At 38.6% G+C, this 18,871-nt stretch overlaps 1 protein-coding gene across 2 annotated transcripts in view; it reads right to left on the bottom strand.

Annotated features, from left to right (window-relative positions):
* Window positions 1-18,871, bottom strand: part of LOC131245022 (uncharacterized) — a 53,324-nt gene that overhangs the window by 27,173 nt on the left and 7,280 nt on the right. For both annotated transcript variants that reach the window (XM_058244178.1, XM_058244177.1), the window contains exon 2: window positions 5,100-5,194. In XM_058244178.1, the coding sequence (XP_058100161.1) occupies window positions 5,100-5,194 (95 nt within the window). The remainder of the gene's footprint in view (window positions 1-5,099; window positions 5,195-18,871) is intronic.

The raw sequence follows: 18,871 nt of genomic DNA, 5'->3' as shown, positions 1-18,871 counted from the left end.
TCAAAAAGTTTCCGCTGGTAACTCAGTGTTGTCCGCCTAGGATTGTTTGATCATCATCCTATCGTTCTTGATGTGATCGCAGTTAATTGGGGCCCCAGACCTTTCAAATTCGAGGCCGCTTGGCTTCAAATTGAATGTTTTTAGCGGTTAATTGTTGATTGGTAGAATTCACTTTCTATTGATGGGTATGCCAATTTTAGAATTTGTAGGAGGCTGAAGTTACTGAAAGACAAGATTAGTGTTTGGAAAAAAGATGTACTTGGGGATCGGGAGGCAGATTTCGATAGTTTGTTGAAAGAAATCCACGAGTTAGACATTTTAGCGGAGGGTGGTTGCTTATCCCCAACTGACGGAGATAAATGGGCAGCGCTATCTCTGTGATATGCAAACTGGGCAAAAGAAGAGATAGCGGCAAAGATCTAGAGCAGTTTGGATCAAAGAGGGGGACAAAAACACTCGATTCTTTCATAGCATTGCCAGTGCATAAGCACATGGCAATAGAATCTCTAATTTGGTTGTGAATGGTTTGTGGACGTCGGATAAGAGTCAAATTTGTGATGCCATAGTGAGAGAGACCGTGCTTGGATAATTTAGAGTTTCAGAAATTGTCAAATGTCAAGTGAAGATACCACATTCCCTGAAGCGTCAATATCAGAAGAAGTTAAGTCAGCTTTAGATTTGATGTGTGGAGATAAGGCCCTAGGTCCTGACGGATTTCAAATGCACTTTCTTCAAAAATTCTAGCATGTGATTAAAAAGGATGTTATGGACTTCATATCAGAATTTTATAATCATGGCCGCCTTTCAACTAAATAAGGGGCTACCTTCATTGCTCTTATTCTAAAGTGGAGTGGGCCGGGCAATTAAAAGATTTCAAGCCAATCAGTCGTGTAGTGGGGCCTTATAAGATTTTGGCCAAGGTGTTGGCTTCAAGATTTAAAGAAATTCTTTCCAAGGTTATATCTGAAAATCAGGGAGCTTTTGTTGTGGGAAGGCAGATTTTGGATAGCACTCCAAGTATAGGGTGGGGAAAAGTGGAATTGTGTGCAAGTTCAACATAGAAAAGGCATACGATCACGTCGACTGGAAGTTTCTTGACTACTTGTTGATAGATTGGAGTGCGGCCAGAAATGGAGGGTAGATGAGGGCTTGTGTGCATTCCGCCTCCTCTATTTTGGTTAATTGTTCTCCAATGGTTTCTTTAAAGTGTACGAAGGTCTCAGGTAGTGTTCGAATTATCTCTGATATTATCTTTATCTCCAGCTTAGTGATACCCATAACGCTAGTAGTATAAAAAATTCCAGGTATTAGCAATGTATTGCTAAGTATCACCAACGTATCAATATCACTAATGTAATCGTCAATATTTTCAACTATGTAAATTTTAGGTGTCACTTGGATTACCAATGCATCAATATCGCCAATGTATCATCAATATTTTCAACTATGTAAATTCTAGGTAATGCTTGTATCATAAGCGTATCGACGATATTTCAATAATATCGCCAACAAATTGATATCATTAAAATTTTGTTAATTATAAAAAAATTTATTCCAATTTTTTTTCATGGGCACATGGTTGTATGTAGTGTTCAATTTTTCATTGATAATATTGATAATATCTCGATATTATCGATATTGTAACATGAGCGATATTAAGACCACAATCTTCCGTTTCCTTTCCAATTGTTGATGATTTCTTGGTGAAATATCATGTGTTGTTGATATTTTGCAATATCGATGGATGTTTGGATGGAATGTTGAATGGTTAAATAGGTCCGATGGGTTGGTTGGACTAATTTCTTACAACAACACATGCTTTTAAGGCCCCATTAAATGGAAACTTGTTATGTATGCATTCTTTTTACAATTTTTTATTTCTAAATATAGAAATATGTACATTTTAACATCTCCTAAAGTTTCGCTAAAAATTCCACCATTTTTCCCATGTTTCCCCGCATTTCCAGTTATCAACGATATTATTAGCGATATCGATATTGTTTCCATATCCCTGGCCAGCGGAACTTGTAGCGATACCGATACTTCGAACACTGGTCTTAGGCAGGGGGACCCTCTCCTTACTTATTTGTTGTTATTGGGGAGGCGCTAAGCAAGATGTCGAGTAAGGGGGAGGCAATTGGCTTGATTAGCGAGTTCGAGGTTGCGGATGACAATGTCTCTTTCTCTCATCTTCAGTATGCGAAAGTACCCTCCTATTTTGCGATGTGGATGTGTTATCAATGGACAATCTTCAAAAAACCATTGTTTGTTTTGAGGTCGTCTCAAGCTTGAAAATTAATGTGGCTAAGTCAGAAATGCCCGAAGTTCATGTCAGTAGGGATGACTTAAGTATTTTCACGGACTCTGTTGTGTGCAAGTTGGCGGAGTTTCCGTCAACTTATTTAGGTTTGCCTTTGCGTATTGGTAAATCGGTCAAGAATCTTTGGGATAAGGTTATTAGGAGAATTAAGAAGAAACTTGCAAGTTGGGAGTGTGGATATCTTTCCTTAAGAGGTCACTTGACTCTCTTAAAGGCATTTTTCTCGAATATGCTGGTTTACTTCATGTCTCTATTCAAATATCCTAAACCTGTCGTGGAAAGATTAGAAAACTGTGAAGAGATTTCTTCTGGAGAGGTGCCATAGATGGGAAGAAATTCCATCTCCTTAGCTAGGAGGAGGTTTGCAAGCCTATTGATTTATTTATCTACCTTTCTTTTCTTTTCTTTCTTTTTTCTTTTTTTCTTTTTTTTTTTTTTTTGTGGGGGGGCTTAAAAGCTTAGAAGGCATGAATCTAGCTTTGCTTGGCAAATGGATTTGGAGATTTGAATTTGAGGAGGGGAGGCTCTGGAGGGAACATATTGTAAACAAATATGGCACACATTTCAGGAATTGGTTCGTTTGAAGGTCCTCTCTATAAAGCTTCTAGTATTTGGAAAACGATTAGGGCAACTGAGCATTTGGTGCAAAGGAGAATCGCTCTCTCTTGGGAATGGTAAACGTATTTGATTCTAGGTGGATATTTGGTGTGGTAATAGTGCGCTTCTAGATCTCTTTCCCAGATTGGCTCACCATGCCCGCTATCATCTCATATCTATTGCAAATTGCTTTTCTCTGTGCGGTGGGTCTCCTTGGCGTAGAAATATAACGGAGGACAAAGTTACGAAGTTTATCTGGTTACTTAAATGTCTCAAAAATTCAACCCCTCCAAGTCAAGAACCACACTGTTTAATCTAGATAGCACATCGATCGGGTAAGTTTTCGGTGTTCTCGCTATTTCGTTTGATTAGGGAGTCCCCTAGCTCTCAAGGCCCCCATCACCCTTTTCATCATTGGTTCTATGGTGCCCATCCCTGGGTGGCGGTGTTTGTTTGGTTAGTGGGAAGGAAGAGAATTCTCACTATAGATAATGTCCAAAGAAGATCCTTAATTTTGTCAAATATTTGCTTGATGTGCATGCAAGATGTGGAATTGATCGATCATCTCTTTATCCATTGCCCTTTTTTTAGCAAGGTTTGGAAGCATTTTTTAGGTCTTCTTCATACTCATTGGGTTATGCCGGATTCTATGGAGGGCCTTTTTTGGGCATGGCACGAAGGGGTTGGAAAATCTGGTAAAGCCCAATGGAGGCTAATTATCATGGTCATTCTTTACGTTGCCTGGGGAGCTCAAAATGCTTATTGTTTTTTAAATGAAACAGCATCAGTAGAGGAGGTTATTTGTAGGATCAAAAGTGATGAGGACATCACGTCACGTACACCCTTACGTACGTATCAGAGGAGGAAGCGGGCCGCGCCGATTTCCCTGTGGCTAGGCGAGTAGCCGTGGTTGTGCTGAAGACCCCATGTGCATGTGCGAGCATTTGGAAGACCCCACACTAGGAAGATGCAGATGGGCTGCCTTGTGAAGTGATCCACACCGTTAGATAGGAGGGACGCGACGATCAGGCTATTGGATCGCATGGATCATATGATCGGGCCATCGATCGTTGATCATCCACATCAGTTTTAGACTTTATCATATTTTAGGATTTAGTTTTTGAATATTCTATATTTGGACACATTATGGGTGTTTTAGTTTATTTTATTTAGACTAGGGCTATTTTCATTAAAGCTCACAAGATGGGGATTTTTATAATTTTTGAAACTTCTTGGATCTATAAAAAGAGGAGGGCGTGTGACCTCTCCCTCATTGAATTTCGTGATTAAAAGAGAGAGAGAGAGAGAGAGAGAGAGAGAGAGAGAGAGAGAAGCTCTTTCTTTCTTTTCCCATCTTCATACGATTTAAAGATACTTCCATGCGATTTGGAAGGAAGAATGATGCGATGCTAATCTTCATCAACAGAGGTACGAGGTATCCATCTATCCCCACGCCATCTTCTCTTTTCTTCCCCATCCAGGTATTTTCTTCAGATTCTTAGTTCTCCCATCCAAAATCTTCTACTCCCAAACCTAACTTTTCCATACCCATCCACAATCCAAACCCCAACCGACCTAAACCCATCCTCCCATGCCACACGTGTGAAACCCACCTACCCCTTTTGGTTTCCCACCATCATTATATTAAAAGCCTCATTTTGGATTGGGTAGTCTTTGTTAAGGAAGCCTCGGCTACTAGTTTTTTTGGGTGGCACTAATGTGCGCCAGGTTGTATTCTTTCCTCTCCTTTCAGCGTGTTCTTTAATGAAATTATTGTTATCTCTCAAGAATAACAAATAATAATAATAATAATACCCTTGCAAACAAAATAAATACCATGGACACCAAGAACACTCGTGATGGTTCCTCTTTTAATAACCTTAAATGAAAGAAAAAAAAAGGTTGCGCATATGAATGAAATACAAAAAGAACCCCAAAAAGAATTTGTGCATGTTGGGTCAAGATCAACCACAGGTATAGAAGTTTTCAAGTGGTCAAGCCAAAGTAAACTCTTTTGCACAGTGGGTCAGGCTCAATCCTAAACTTTGGGGCCATTTAGTAAAAGTTCAAGTTTGGGCTGACCCAAACATGAACTGAACCAGACCCACTGCCAACCCTATTTTAAAATTTACCTTCCAAAGGATATTTCATAGGGGAAATGTGATTGACATCACTAATTTACCTGCGTCACTTAGATCCATGAAAAAGCGGAAAACAGGGCCATTCTTCTCACTCTTAGTAACCATAGCAAGAATCCTTTTGATCCATTCAGGTGTCCTGCAAACAAAATGGGAAAAACTGCAAAGTGCTACATACTCAAGCAATTTACAAACAATGGATGCATATGGTAGGATAAAATATTGAATCTGAAATGTTCCTTGGCATTGTTGCCCTAGAGTGAATCTATTTGAAAAAGGATCTAAATCCAGCCAACGTTAGTTTGAGAGCCTCTTAATGTTTGTTTCAATTAACAAGTGCATCAAAGAAATAACATATTTGATATGAGGACAAATGCCGAAAACAAATGGCTCAATTCCAATAGTGTCACCACTCACCACCAATATTGTCATAATTGCTATCATATCGCAAACTGTAAATAGGGGTTTAATCAAATTATATCACAATTCGTATTGCAAATCATAAGATTTTTTTTATTTTCTTAAAAAATATGTAATAAAATATAAACAAATCAGATAGAAAACATATCAATTATCATTTTTCCAACAATACGTGACAAGAGAAGTAATATATCATGGCATTATCAAATGAGGATCTGTATAACAGGCGTATATGAATCATAGTCACTCATAATAAAGTCTACATCATTCCAAAAAAGTATTGGCACCAACTCGATGGACTTCAAACAAAACATAAATGCTATTATGTTTTAAAGCCAAATGCCATAAAGTGCAAGTTAGTAATGAGGCCTTCAAAGGCAAATCTTTTAATAAGTTATTAAATAAATCTTTGAGTCTAAAACCACATAGAAAAACACATTTGAATAGATATGTGACAAAAAAAAAATTAGTGTAGTCTTTAAGTTGAAGTCACATATAGTGTTTTAAATATCATTGTAGCATAGCATGTAGTGTATGCTACGTAGCATAGCGTAGCTAAAATACTACATAGGCCAACTAATTAGTGCAAATCATGTACATGGCATACGCTATATGGGAAGTAGCATACACTACACGTGACATGGTGCGTAGTGTAGGTAATGTATGCTACATAGTTTTCTCAATTCTTTTGCTTTTTAATCCCTGTTAGTTATACGCATTTGAAAATAGTGGTGACTTGTTGTAGGTGAAATCGGACTAACTCGACAACCAGGAATAAAACATAAAAAACCCTAAACGACTATGGAGGTCAACCTAGTTCACTGACCTCAAGGGTTGACCTCGGCCGTCAACCTCGGAAGATCATTCCCGACCGCCGACCCCAGAGGTCAACCTTAGCTGTCGAGCTAGGGTGGTCAGCGTTGACCCCTGGCCTTAGAGGTCAGCTTCGATTGCCGACCACCCAGGGAATCCCTGTCATATGTGGGTAGGATTGCCCAGCGGGATCTCGGCCGAGAATTGCGCCGATCAAGACGGGATCGAAGGAATATCCGGGAGCAGGTTCATTCTACGATACGGTTCCTTCCGTCAAATCAACCATAGCACGTAAGTGACTCAGAGGTCTTATAACTAGACCTCCCACCATGGAACAAGGTATGAAAAAAAAAAAAAATCCTGATTCTACTACGCTTACTGTGAGCCTACCCTGACTTAGGCATCGGAGGGCCCCAGGCCATAACCGGCGCCCCCAGTGTCTTCTTGTCTTCAATCATTTGCAGGTACCCAACGGGCACATAGGGAGCGGAACAAGCTCGACCATATTTCAGCATCAACATGACTCATCCTCCTCACACGTGGGACTAAAGTAAAACTATCCAGACCATCCAAATTATGGGTCCTATTGTCGATGGAGCTTATCTCTAGATTTACACCTATCAAACAATCCTAACCATTTGTACAGGGACATTTAACTGTATGGCTGAAGAGTCGTTACCTTTTTAAATGGGGTAAAACTAAAAATGGAAGTTCCATTTATAAAACAAAAGGTTTTCCAAAAATGTTTCAAAACAAAAGCCCTTTCAAAACCCTACCACTTGCCCTCAAGTACCCTCCAGCCCCAAAAAAATCTCATTTCGATTATCTCAATCCAAAACCATTGGAGATGAAAATCTATGGAATTAATCTGCCGGCTCAAGTTGCATGGGCATTGGAGCCCAAACAAACAAGAAATTCAAGATTCTTCCTTTTCAATTTTGTACAGTTGTGGAGCTCAGGATTTGTTTTTGTTGATTTATAGCCAAATAGTGTTCTCTTACTGGTTATCTCAGTTATTTACTTTTATTTTATTTTGATTGATTTAATATTTATCTGGGCATGTTTTGATTTTTTCTTTTTCTTTTTTCTTTTTTATTTTTCGGTGGCCGGTTCTATGCAATATTGTACAATAAGCTTGTTCAATAATTGTTTGTTGCATGGAGCCTATTGTGGTGTGTGTATGGCATGCCATCCAACCTGTTGTTTCATTTTTGTTCTTTTCTTGATGCCCAATTAGGAATTTGAGATTATGTTTTTATTCTTTTGTTGGTGTTTCATGCTTTCAATTAAACATGAGTTAAAAGTACTTTGATTGGAAACTTGTTGGTTTTATATAATTTGGCTTGAATATAAGTGGGTTGGCTTTTGAGAATTTGTTTTCAACATGCTTTTACTTCAAAAAATGGAGCATTTTCTTTCAAGGCATTTTAAAATATATTTTTTTGTCATATTTAATTTAACGATTTATGATTTTCCTACTATTTAATTAATAAACGGAAGTATCATGTGGCTTATGCTACATGCAAAGTAGCTCACTGTACATGCTATACATGGTTGAACACTACACGATATGCTACACGCTATTTAAAACAATGGAGCTTAGGATTTGCATTTTTTGTTGATTTGAAGCTAAATAGTGTTATGTCTCTTATGTTTATCTTAGTTAATTAGTTTTATTTTATTTTGATTGATCTAACATTGATTTAGGGTATGTTTTGATTTTATTTTCTTTTTCGGGTGGCGAGTTCTATGCCATATTGTAGAATAAGCTTCTTCAACAACTGTTTGTTACATGGGGCCTGCTGTAGTGTGTGTATGTCATGTGGGCCTACTGTGATGTGTGTATGGCATGCCATCCAATCTGTTCTTTCATTTTTGTTCGTTTCTTGATGCCTAATTAGGAATTTGAGATTATGTTTTTATTCTTTTGTTGGTGCTTCATGCTTTCAAATAAACATTTGTTAAGGTAGTTTGCTTAGAAACTTGTTGGTTTGATATGATTTGGGTTGAATATAAATGGGTTGGCTTTTGAGAGCTTGTTTTCAACATGCTTTAAAAATGAAGCATTTTTTTATTTTTTGCTTTTCATATTTATGGTATTTTTCCTATTATTTAATTAAAATAGAAGTATCGTGTGGTGTAAGCCACACGTAAAGTAGCTCACGCTACATGCTATATAGGGTTGAATGCCACGCAAAATGCTACATGCTATTTAAAACATAGGTCACATCCTAATCACCATTACCACAGCACAACATCATGGCAGCCGTGTAGTCATGACTAAATTAAGAGGTAAGATATCATTAAGAAAAAAAAAAAAAACTCCACAACTTTAAGATTGAAGAGAAGATCCATCATTTAATTTATTATAAAGAATGAAATAAAACAATTGACCTTTTCAAAAAGATACTTAAAGCCCCCACCAATTGAAAAGCATAAAATGGAAGTCAATAAAAAACATAAAATGGAAGCAAAATAAATTTTTAAAAAGAAGAGAATAAGTATAATTTGAATCGCAAACCAGGAATCAAATAGTAAATCATAGAATCATAGGATTTAGCCAAAAAGGGATTCAAACCATTTTGCCTAAGATTGGACTTATCGTTGATCGTAGGTTGTAGGATTTTGAGAACTATGGTCACCACAAAATCATCATCATCATCATCATCATCTAAGCCTTACCCCAACTAATTGGGGTTGGCGACTAGCTACACCGGTTGCTTCTTTCAATGCATAAACATAGACAGTTGGATTATTTGTAATATACGAGTTTGTTATGGTTAATTCTGTCGGTAGTCAAGGTTAGACGCTTAAATTTGTATGTTGCAAAAACCCCTTGTATGCTAAAGTGATTTGTGCAAGGAGAGATTTAAGCAGTAATTTTTTTAACATATGCCAATAGGGTATAGGCGTGTAAGATCCTTGCCATGTACCAAGTGGGGCTCAACATGAACATTCCGTCCTGAATGCCATGCTAGTCAACTCAGCAAGTGGGCCAACCACACACACGTACATTGAATATGGCATGCTGGTATTTTCTTTCTACCACCCATTATCCTCATACAGGTGTAGCAACACCTGCTGATCGAGCACAACCTCACAGAAGTTTTCAAAGAACACAAACTTTTCGCAATTCACCTCTTCAATCTCTCCTACAGCAAATTGCCCTGGAATTTTCTTCCATTTTTAACCTGATAAAAGTTTTTCCCCAAAGATTAAAGATGAGAATCATTTCTTGGAGGGTTTGTCAAGGAACTAATCAAATCTAGATATTCTCCTGAAAATTTGATAGTTGAATTTTTCCCTTTCCATCACTATTATCTTGGGGTTTCTCCTTTTATCTTTTCTATTTATTTAAAAATTTTAAAAAAAAATTAAAAAGATGATTTAGAACTTAAAAAAGTCAATTTTCAAATGTTTGTGTGTTTTAAATTTTAAACTTGTTCGATGCGGGCATGCATGGAATCGCGAAGTTATCTGTGTTCCTGAATGGATCTCCCAAGACTTACTTTATAACCATAAGAGGGCTAAGGCAATGGGAACCTCTATCCCTTTACCTTTTCATGGTACTTGGGGAGGCTTTGGGCAAGATGCCAAACAAGGGAGCCTCAGTGGGCTTAATTAGTAACTTCAAGATCAACAACTCCAACTTCTAAGTTCCTCACCTCCAATTTGCGAATGATACTTGATGTAGGACCGATGCATGAACTCAAATATTGTGTGAGATCAATAAGCAAAATTAAAGTAATTAATAAAAAACGCAAAACTTGCTATCATCATCACAAATACTAAAATCGCAAGAGAAGATCATGCATAATTCTATTTGAGGTTACCAAGCATCATCCTACAAAACCATTAAATAAGGGAAACTAAGATCTAATGGCTATAGGGACATCCAAATAGCATAGGGCAAAGCCTATTTCAAGGGGACGGTCTAATACTACTTAGGGTGAAATTAGGGTTTAGGGAAATTGGGGAAAACTTGGAATTAGGGTTAATGAGATAAATTGGGTAGAGGGGTTAAAGGGTTTAGGTACCAGGATAAGGGAATTAGAATTTTGGATGGAGGGAATGTAAGGATTTGGGCTTAATAGAAGAATGTGAAGAATTAGGGTTTGGTAATTTTGGGAAATGGGAAGATTTTGGATTTCTAGGTCTAGGGTTAGGGTTTGGATGTATAAGGGATGAAGATCGAGAGGATGTTGATGGCTTGGGATGAAGGAGAACATGGAAGAATACATCGATGGTTGAAGGGAAAAGAATGTGGGCGATAGATGGAAGTCTCGCACTTTCGTTGATGAAGATTAGCTTCGCACCAATCTTCCTTCCAAATCACATGGAAGTCACCTTCAAATCACATGAAGATGGCAAAAGGAAGCAAGGAGCTTTTCCTCTCTTTTTTTCTCAAAAACCCAAGTGAAGAGAGGTCATACCCCCCCCCCCCCCCCCCCTGCTTCAAGAATTTTTCAAAATTACAATTTCAACCATCTTATGAAATTTGACGAAAATGACCCTAGTCTAATGAAAAATCAATTAAAATCACTCATAAGGTGTCCAAATATAAAGTAATCATAAACTAACTCCTAAAAGATAATAATTTCCAAAATGATGAAGACAATCTTCGATCAATGGCCCAATCATGTGATCCATATGATGCAACGGCTTGATCGTCACGTCCCTAGAATCTGATGGTCCAAATCACTCCCTAAAGCAGCACATATGCATCTTCCCAGTGTTGGGTCTTCCAAATGCTCACACATGCACATGGGGTCTTCAACATGATCATGGATACTCGCCAAACCACAAAGAAATCGATGCAGCCCGTCGCCTCCTCTGATACGTACGCAGAGGTGTACGTGATGTCATCATCAATACTATTTTATTTTGTTCTGCAAAGAAGGAATAAGTGGGCAAACTCAAAAAAATGGTCGGATGTTTTAAGGCGGTCTCAGGCCTCAAGGTAAATATTTTGAAGAGCAAGTTGTTAGGGGTGGACACCTCTAAGGAAGAAGCCATCAATCTGACATAGGTGTTTGGATGTAGGGTCAGATCATTTCCCTCTTCTTATCTTGGTCTATCCCTTTGCCTCGGAAAAACAACTGTCATTTATGGGATAGGTAATCAAGAAGATGGAAAGGAAGCTATCAGGTTGGAAGAGCGGATATCTCTCTTTGGGAAGCAGGCTGATGTTAATTAAAGCCACAATTTCTAATCTTCTATTATACTTTACATTCTTATTTTGTTGTCTAAAGGCAGTCCGAGAAAAGATTGAAAAGGTGAGAAGAGACTTTCTTTGGTGGGGTATCGAAGAGAGGGATGAGTTCCATTTGCCCATTTGAGAAAAGGTTTGCCACTCGTTTCAAGGGGCGGGGGTGCAAGTATAAGAAGTATGGAAGATGTGAATTCCGCTCTTTTTGGGAAGTGATGGTGGCAATTCGGGTCGGAGGAATCTAGCCTTTGGAGGGGAAATGTTAGTCAAAAAGTACGGGGTGAGTAGTGGGGGATGTGTATGAAAGAATCTTCCCTTGTATTGAGCTTCGGTTATCTGGAAGGCGATTTCTAAAATGGATCCACCATTTAAGGAGGGGAATGGCTTTCCTCCGTTGGTAACAGTGAAGGATAAGGTTCTAGAAAGAAATTTGGATCGGTGAATAGAAGCTTAAGGACACATTCCCAAAATCTTGCTAGACTTGCCTAGAAATGGATGTTCCCATTGTGCAGTGTTACTCCTGATGTGCTGATATTGCCTGATGAGGAGCTAGGTGAGTTCATTTACTGGATTGCCTTCAGAATGTGTTCCCTTCGGTGGGTGAAAAGGATAGCATGATTCGGAAGTTGGAGAGCTCGGTGTGCTTCTCGATTTTAAATCTAATTCACAAAGAGGCGCATGGGAATCAGTGGAGTTGCTCGGATTTTGTTTGGAAGAGCGGGCTCCTCCTAGGGTGGCAACATTTGCTTAGTTAGCAGGAAGAAATAAAGTGGTAACCATCAACAATCTTCAAAAGAGGAACACGAAATCAGTCAACCATCTCTTTATTTCATGCCCCTTTGCCCGTGAAGTGTGGGATAGGTTCTTCATCATATTTTTAGAATTTCATGGGTGATGTCGAGCTCGATTAGGATTTCTTTTAAGCTTTGGGGCAGCGAGGGGAATGGGAAAGAAAGGGAAAGTTCTTTGGGACTTAACCTTGCTAGCTAGAATCTGAGCTATCTGGGGAGAGAGGAATAATAGATGCTTTCGAAATCGGAATGGATCTACCTCAGATGTGTTTACGAGAGCTTAAGGAGGTTGGCTTCTTATTTAGAGCAGTATTTTAAATATCGACGATATCAGCCGATATATCCCACGATATATCTTGTATCCCACCTGTGCGATATGAAACACACAGGTAGTGCGATATATTCCACATGTTCGATCTGGTGAGTATTTTCGTATTCTGATCCTTTTATTTTGTGTAAATCATGTTAAATTAGTGTCAAATTGATACAAATCCATGATTTTTCATGTTTTGCAAGAAAAAACATGGATTGGGAGTTTCAATTTCGAGGTTAGGAAGAGATGCTGAGTTGCGAAAAATTGAAAAAATCAAAAATTTTCCAATTTCTCGCAATTCATTTGCAATCTGTGTCCAAACATAAAATTAAGTATGTATGTAACCTAATCTAGTGATTCTTCTTTTGCTTGTGAATGTATTGCTTCTGTTTCCACACGTTTTCTTACATTTATAAATTATATGAATAGACATTGAATATACTTGCATCAATTCAGTTAAACAATGCATATATTAGGACCCCATACAAAGAAAACCTATTATGTATACTTGTTTTTTGTAAGGTTTTGATTTATAAGTATATATTGATGTCTTTTTAAACAATCATTGAAGTTTTATTGAAAAATTGAACCAATTTCCCAATGTTTCCCCATGTTTCCAACAACAACGATACATTACACGATACAACCGATATATCCCATGCGATAACCGATACGTATCCATATCCCAAGAATGCGATACGTAACGCGATACCAATATTTCAAACACTGGTTTTGAGTCATTTGATAGTTGTAATCTTTCCCTCATGCATTGGGCGTCCTTGTTGTAATTAGTTATCCTTTCTTTTCTTTTAATAAAAATTTTCATTGCCTTCTAAAAAAAATGAAACCAAAATACAATGGAGAACTACACAAGAAAAGCAACTAGAAAACAATAGCTTGTTTAGGACGGAACATGATGGATATCACTATCCTAAATTCCAAATATGTAATTCCACAGTTACATGGTTGGCCTGCTAAAACCATCGTTAGCCAATAAGCCTACAATCAGTGTTCGAAATATCGGTATCGCACAATGTATCGCACCCTTGGGATACAGATACGTATCGGTTATCGCACGGGATATATCGTTTGTATCGCATAGTTTATCGCACTTTTTGGGAAACATGGGGAAACATTGGGAAAATGGTTGAATTTTTTAATAAAACTTTGGGGATTATTAAAAAAGCCCTTAATACACACTTTTAAATCATAAAGTTTCAAAAAAGAAGTGTACATAATAAATTTCCTTTGTATAAGGTCCCAAGTTGTGCGCTGTCCGATTGAACTAAAACAACTATATTCAGTATCAACCCCGTTCATCCGTTTTTCCATATCATTTCAAGACATTATCTAAAAAATAAAACAGATCCAATAATTAGGTAGACCATACCATAGGAAACAATGGCGATTGACCATTAGTGGGCCACAAAAGTTTTGGTTCAGGCTAATAATAGTTTTTTCTCTTCATTCAAACCATAAATTTATTTGGTAAAATGGATGGACGGAGTGGATAAAATACATGAATTATAGTTGGCCCACAAAGTTTACAAAGTACACTACTCATTAGGGGATCCACTTCCCACCACACTGGGGGTGGGGTGCTGCTACCAAGTTCCTTCGCTCAAAACCTATGTGGGGTCCACTATGATGTTTTTAAGAAATCCACCTCGTCCATTCATTTTTTGAGATCATTTTAGCACTTGAGAGCAAAAGTGAGCAGAATCCAAGACTAAAGTGGGCCGCACTAGAGGAAAAGGTGGGTAGGAAAATTCCTATTGTTGAAACCTCCTTGGGTCGTAGGGCCCACGATAATGTTTATTTTCTATCCAATCGGTTAATTAGGTCACACAGACCTGACCTGAATGAAGAGGAAAAATAAATATCATATTGATCCAAAACTTCCGTGACCCTCAAAAGGGTTTCAATGGTAAACGTTCAATCTACCACTGCTGTTTGCAGTGTGGTCCAGTTGATCTTTGGATCTATCTTATTTTTCGGCTCAAGCCTTACAAAGAGCTCACCAAATGGACGAACGGCCTGGATATAACAAATACCTCATGCTGGGACCCACAGAACTTGGTGACATTAACACAGTTCGGTCGTGTGCCGTGCACGCAGGACGCGGATTTCCTGCGAAAGCCTTTCGCAGGAAGTTCCTGCGCTCGGAACGCAGGTGGGCCTCACTGTGATGATTTTGAGAAATCCTCTCCGTCCATCCGTTTTTTGAGTTTATTTTAGTACATGAGGCCAAAAATGAACCGTACCCGATTCTCAAGTGGGTCGAAAATGTGAGAATTAAATTTCGACAGTTGAAATATTCGTGGGCCACAAGTTTTAAATCATTTAATATTTATTTTTTTGAGTTCATCCCAGTAGGAATGACGCTATTAACGGTATGGATGGCGTGTAAAAATCACTGTAGAACCCAGGGAGGTTTCAACGGTAGGAATTTCCCTAATCACCTTTTCCTTTAGTACGGCCCACTTGAGTAGTGGATCCTTCTCAATTTTGGTCTCACAGCCTAAAATGAGCTCAAAAAACGGATGGACAGGGTGGATTCTATACAAACATCATGGTGGGCCCCATATGAGTTCCCAGCGCAGGAGCTTCCTGCGAATGGCTTTCGCAGGAAATCCGCGTCCATGCGCGCATACTCCATTACATAAAAAAAAAAAGCGGTGGGATTAGCTGAGTAGCGAGAGTCGCTACGGAATTGACGTCACCAAATTCCGTGGACCCCACCATGATGTATGTTTTGTATCCACACCGTCCATTAATTTGGAGAGAACATTTTATGCCATTAGCCTAAGAATGACTAAGATTCAAAGCTCCAATGGACCCCACCACAGAAAGCAGTAGAGAGAGTGACGCCCACCATTAAAAACTTCTGAGGGCCACAAAAGTTTTCGATTAAGCTGATATATTTTTTCCCCTTTTATAATGCCTTTTTTAACTTATTAACGGGTCGGATCTCAAATAAACATCACGGTGGACCTTAAGAAGGTTTCAACAGTGTATGTCACTTTCTCCACTGTTTTCTGTAGTGGGGTCCATTACAGAATTTTATCTCCTTCGTTATTTGACTCATGTCCTAAAATGATATCTCCAAATGGATGGACCGTGTGGATATAACACATTCATCATGGTGGGACCCACGTAACTTGGTGACGTCACTTCAGTAGCGATCTCGCTACTCAACCTGTCAGTAGCTAATCCGCGTCCGAGAAAAAAGGCTCGAACGGCCTTTGGTTTTCAAACAGAGAGGGTTCCGGAAACCAGAACCCTAAAATCTCCCCCAAATCTCATCGGATGTCGCCGGATTTCTCTCCAAAATCGGAGATGTTATTTGCGGTAACCCAGGAATGGCGCTTCAATTCGAATGGCCCACCAAATGGAAGCTTCCGATCATGGCGATCTCTTCTACAGGTACCGAAATCCACCCTCTATTTTTTTTTTCCGATTTTTTCGGATGATGACGTCGATGTCCGACAATAATGGAGAGGAAATCGCGTGATATCGTCAAAATATCGTGCGATATCGACGATATATCGGCCGATATCTGGATTTTGAGTTTTTTGGTATCTTCCGGGGGTTATCGTGACTGTATCGTCTCGCAGGGGTGCGATAACGATAATATCGGCCGATAGTATCGATATTTCGAACACTACCTACAATTATGTCAGCCTTAATGAAAGAAAATGCCCATTGATGACAAGCATCATCATCTAAGCCTTATCCCAATTGAAATGAGTTGGTTGCATGAATCATATTCTGTCATTCCACTCCATCAAGGGCCATAAATTCAGTTAGACCATAGGTCATCAAGTCCTTTCTAACTACCTCCATCCGTGTCCTTTTGGACCTTCCCTTGCCCTTTTAGAGCCTTCAACTTGTATCAAATCACCCCTTTTTAACTAGCATAGTTCTTGGTTTCTATTGCACATGACTAAACCAAGTCTACTTCCCCTCATCTTATTACCTATTGGGCTATTCCTAATAAGTTCCCTCGAATGCATTACTTTCTAATTCTACCATTCCTCGTCTTGCCACCCATCCATCTCGATATCCTCATTTTTGCTACACTCATCATATGAACAAGTTGTTCCTCAATTGCCTAACATTCTATCCATAAAGCATGGCTGGTCTCATAGCTATCCGATAATATTTCCCTTCAATTTGGGTGGTACATGACGATCACATAAAACTCCAAAAGCACATCTCCATTTCTTCCAGCCCGGTCAAATTCCATGGGCAACATCCTTCTCAATCTCTTCACTCTTATGAATTATTAACCCAAGATATCAAAAGTGGTTATTTTGGTAAACTTCTCGATCAACAATCTTAATAATTCCTCGTTTTGTGACTAAAATTTTACTTCATATACTTTGTTTTAGCCCAACTAATTTGAAAGCACCCTTCCATAAATATAGCTTTGTGTTTACACCCTCCCTCGTCTTGTTAATCAAAATTGTCATTTGCAAACAACATATGGCATGGGATCTCTTCCTACAAATGCTTCTTTAACTCGTCTATAACCAATGCAAAAAGGTATGGGCTAAATGCCAACCCATGGTGCAAGCCTACAGTAACCAAGAAGTCACTTATCTCTCCACTAGTGGTCCTCAAATTTTTCACGACTCACTCATACATATCCTTAATCACGCCAATACATCCTCTTGAAACTCCTTTCTCTAAGCCAATAAAGACCATGTGTGATGAGGGCATCCGAGCACCTACACGAGTTTATCGAAGGAGGAGAGCTAAGGCCCCAGCCCCAGCTTCATTATGGTTGGATGATCATTACATGAGGCCCAGAGGACCCAATTCAAGTTATTAGCCGTGTAAAAGACCCCACATGCATGGTTGTGCATCTTTGAATACCCCACACTGGAAAGATGCATATGCGTTGCTTATTTGGAACTGATTAATACATCTTTGGACCCTTTGGATGTCACCCAGCATGACCTGGACCACATATGGACATTGCAAACATTAGACTGTGCCATTGGATATCTTGGACACATCAATTTGGTGATCCATATTGTTGGATATGTTCGGAGACTCGGATTTAGGTGTACGGACACTCTAGTCTGTACATCCAAGACATGGACACGTTGAACCAGATTCATCCAGGCCGTTGATCACGAGTGGATGTATTTGTTGCACGTTGGAGATCATCCTTATGTCGTGTGGCACATCTTTATTTTTGCTTTATTTTTCAGTTTGATTTTAGGTTATGAGAGATTTATGTTTTAATATTGACCGTTAATAGATTCGAATAGTCAAGAATAGTTCTAGACTTAAGAGTTTGCTTAGGTTTCTTATATATATTTGTTTTGGACTTGAGACTTGAGACTTAAGATGATGGACATATTGAATGAAATTTCTCTGCATTGCTAATTTGAGCAAGAAAATCTCTTGTGATTGGAGTGATTTGGTGTGATGCCATGGAGTCAATCCAAGTTATCACTCTCTCATTCTCTTCAATCCAAATGTATTTCTTGACTTTTCTCTCTCTTTCTTTCTAAGCTTCTTTTTTTTCTTTCTACATCAACAAACAACCCTTCTTCTTCCTACTTCCATCCTTAACACCCTCAACCAAACCCAACCTAAACTTTAACTTGACTAAACCCCCTAACCGTACAACCGTACGGCCATACCTGGACGTACCATCATGCCCGTACAACTGTATGGACAAACCTGTATGGTTGTCCATATGGGCAATCCCCCCTTTCCCTTTGCCTTTTGTTTCTCCCATTCAAACCCTAAATCCTTGAAACCCCAAATCCCAACCCTAGCCTTTTATAAACCCTAAATTCCCAATTTTTTATTTCCAAATCCAAGCCCTAATCGATTCAAACCCTAGTAAAGCACAATTGTATCCTCGAATCTAGAATGAATCTTATGTTAGATGGAAGTTCTATCTTCCATTGGGCCATTTCAGATCAATAACCTTAAGGATCTATTTTGCGGGATTGTGATGGTGTTCTTGAACATTAGCTTAATTGAATATTTGATCTCTCTAAATTTGTAGTAGATTGACTTTATTTTATGCTTTGATTTACTTTGGAAATCCATTAATTAATTTATTTGCATCATCCTATTTTAGGTCATTCATTGATGCAGGGACATGTGATGACCTAACCCTAGATGCATGTATAATCAAGTTAAAGAATATTCAAATAAATACACCAATTAATTAACTGTTTCCAATCAAATGGATTAGGTAAATCTCAATACAAAGATGAGGTTATTCCATCAGGATTATGC

Source organism: Magnolia sinica, chromosome 5 (genome assembly GCF_029962835.1).
Source record: "Magnolia sinica isolate HGM2019 chromosome 5, MsV1, whole genome shotgun sequence".
NCBI lineage: Eukaryota > Viridiplantae > Streptophyta > Magnoliopsida > Magnoliales > Magnoliaceae > Magnolia > Magnolia sinica.
Note: the sequence above shows the minus strand (reverse complement) of the source record. Positions and strands in the feature narration are given on the sequence as shown.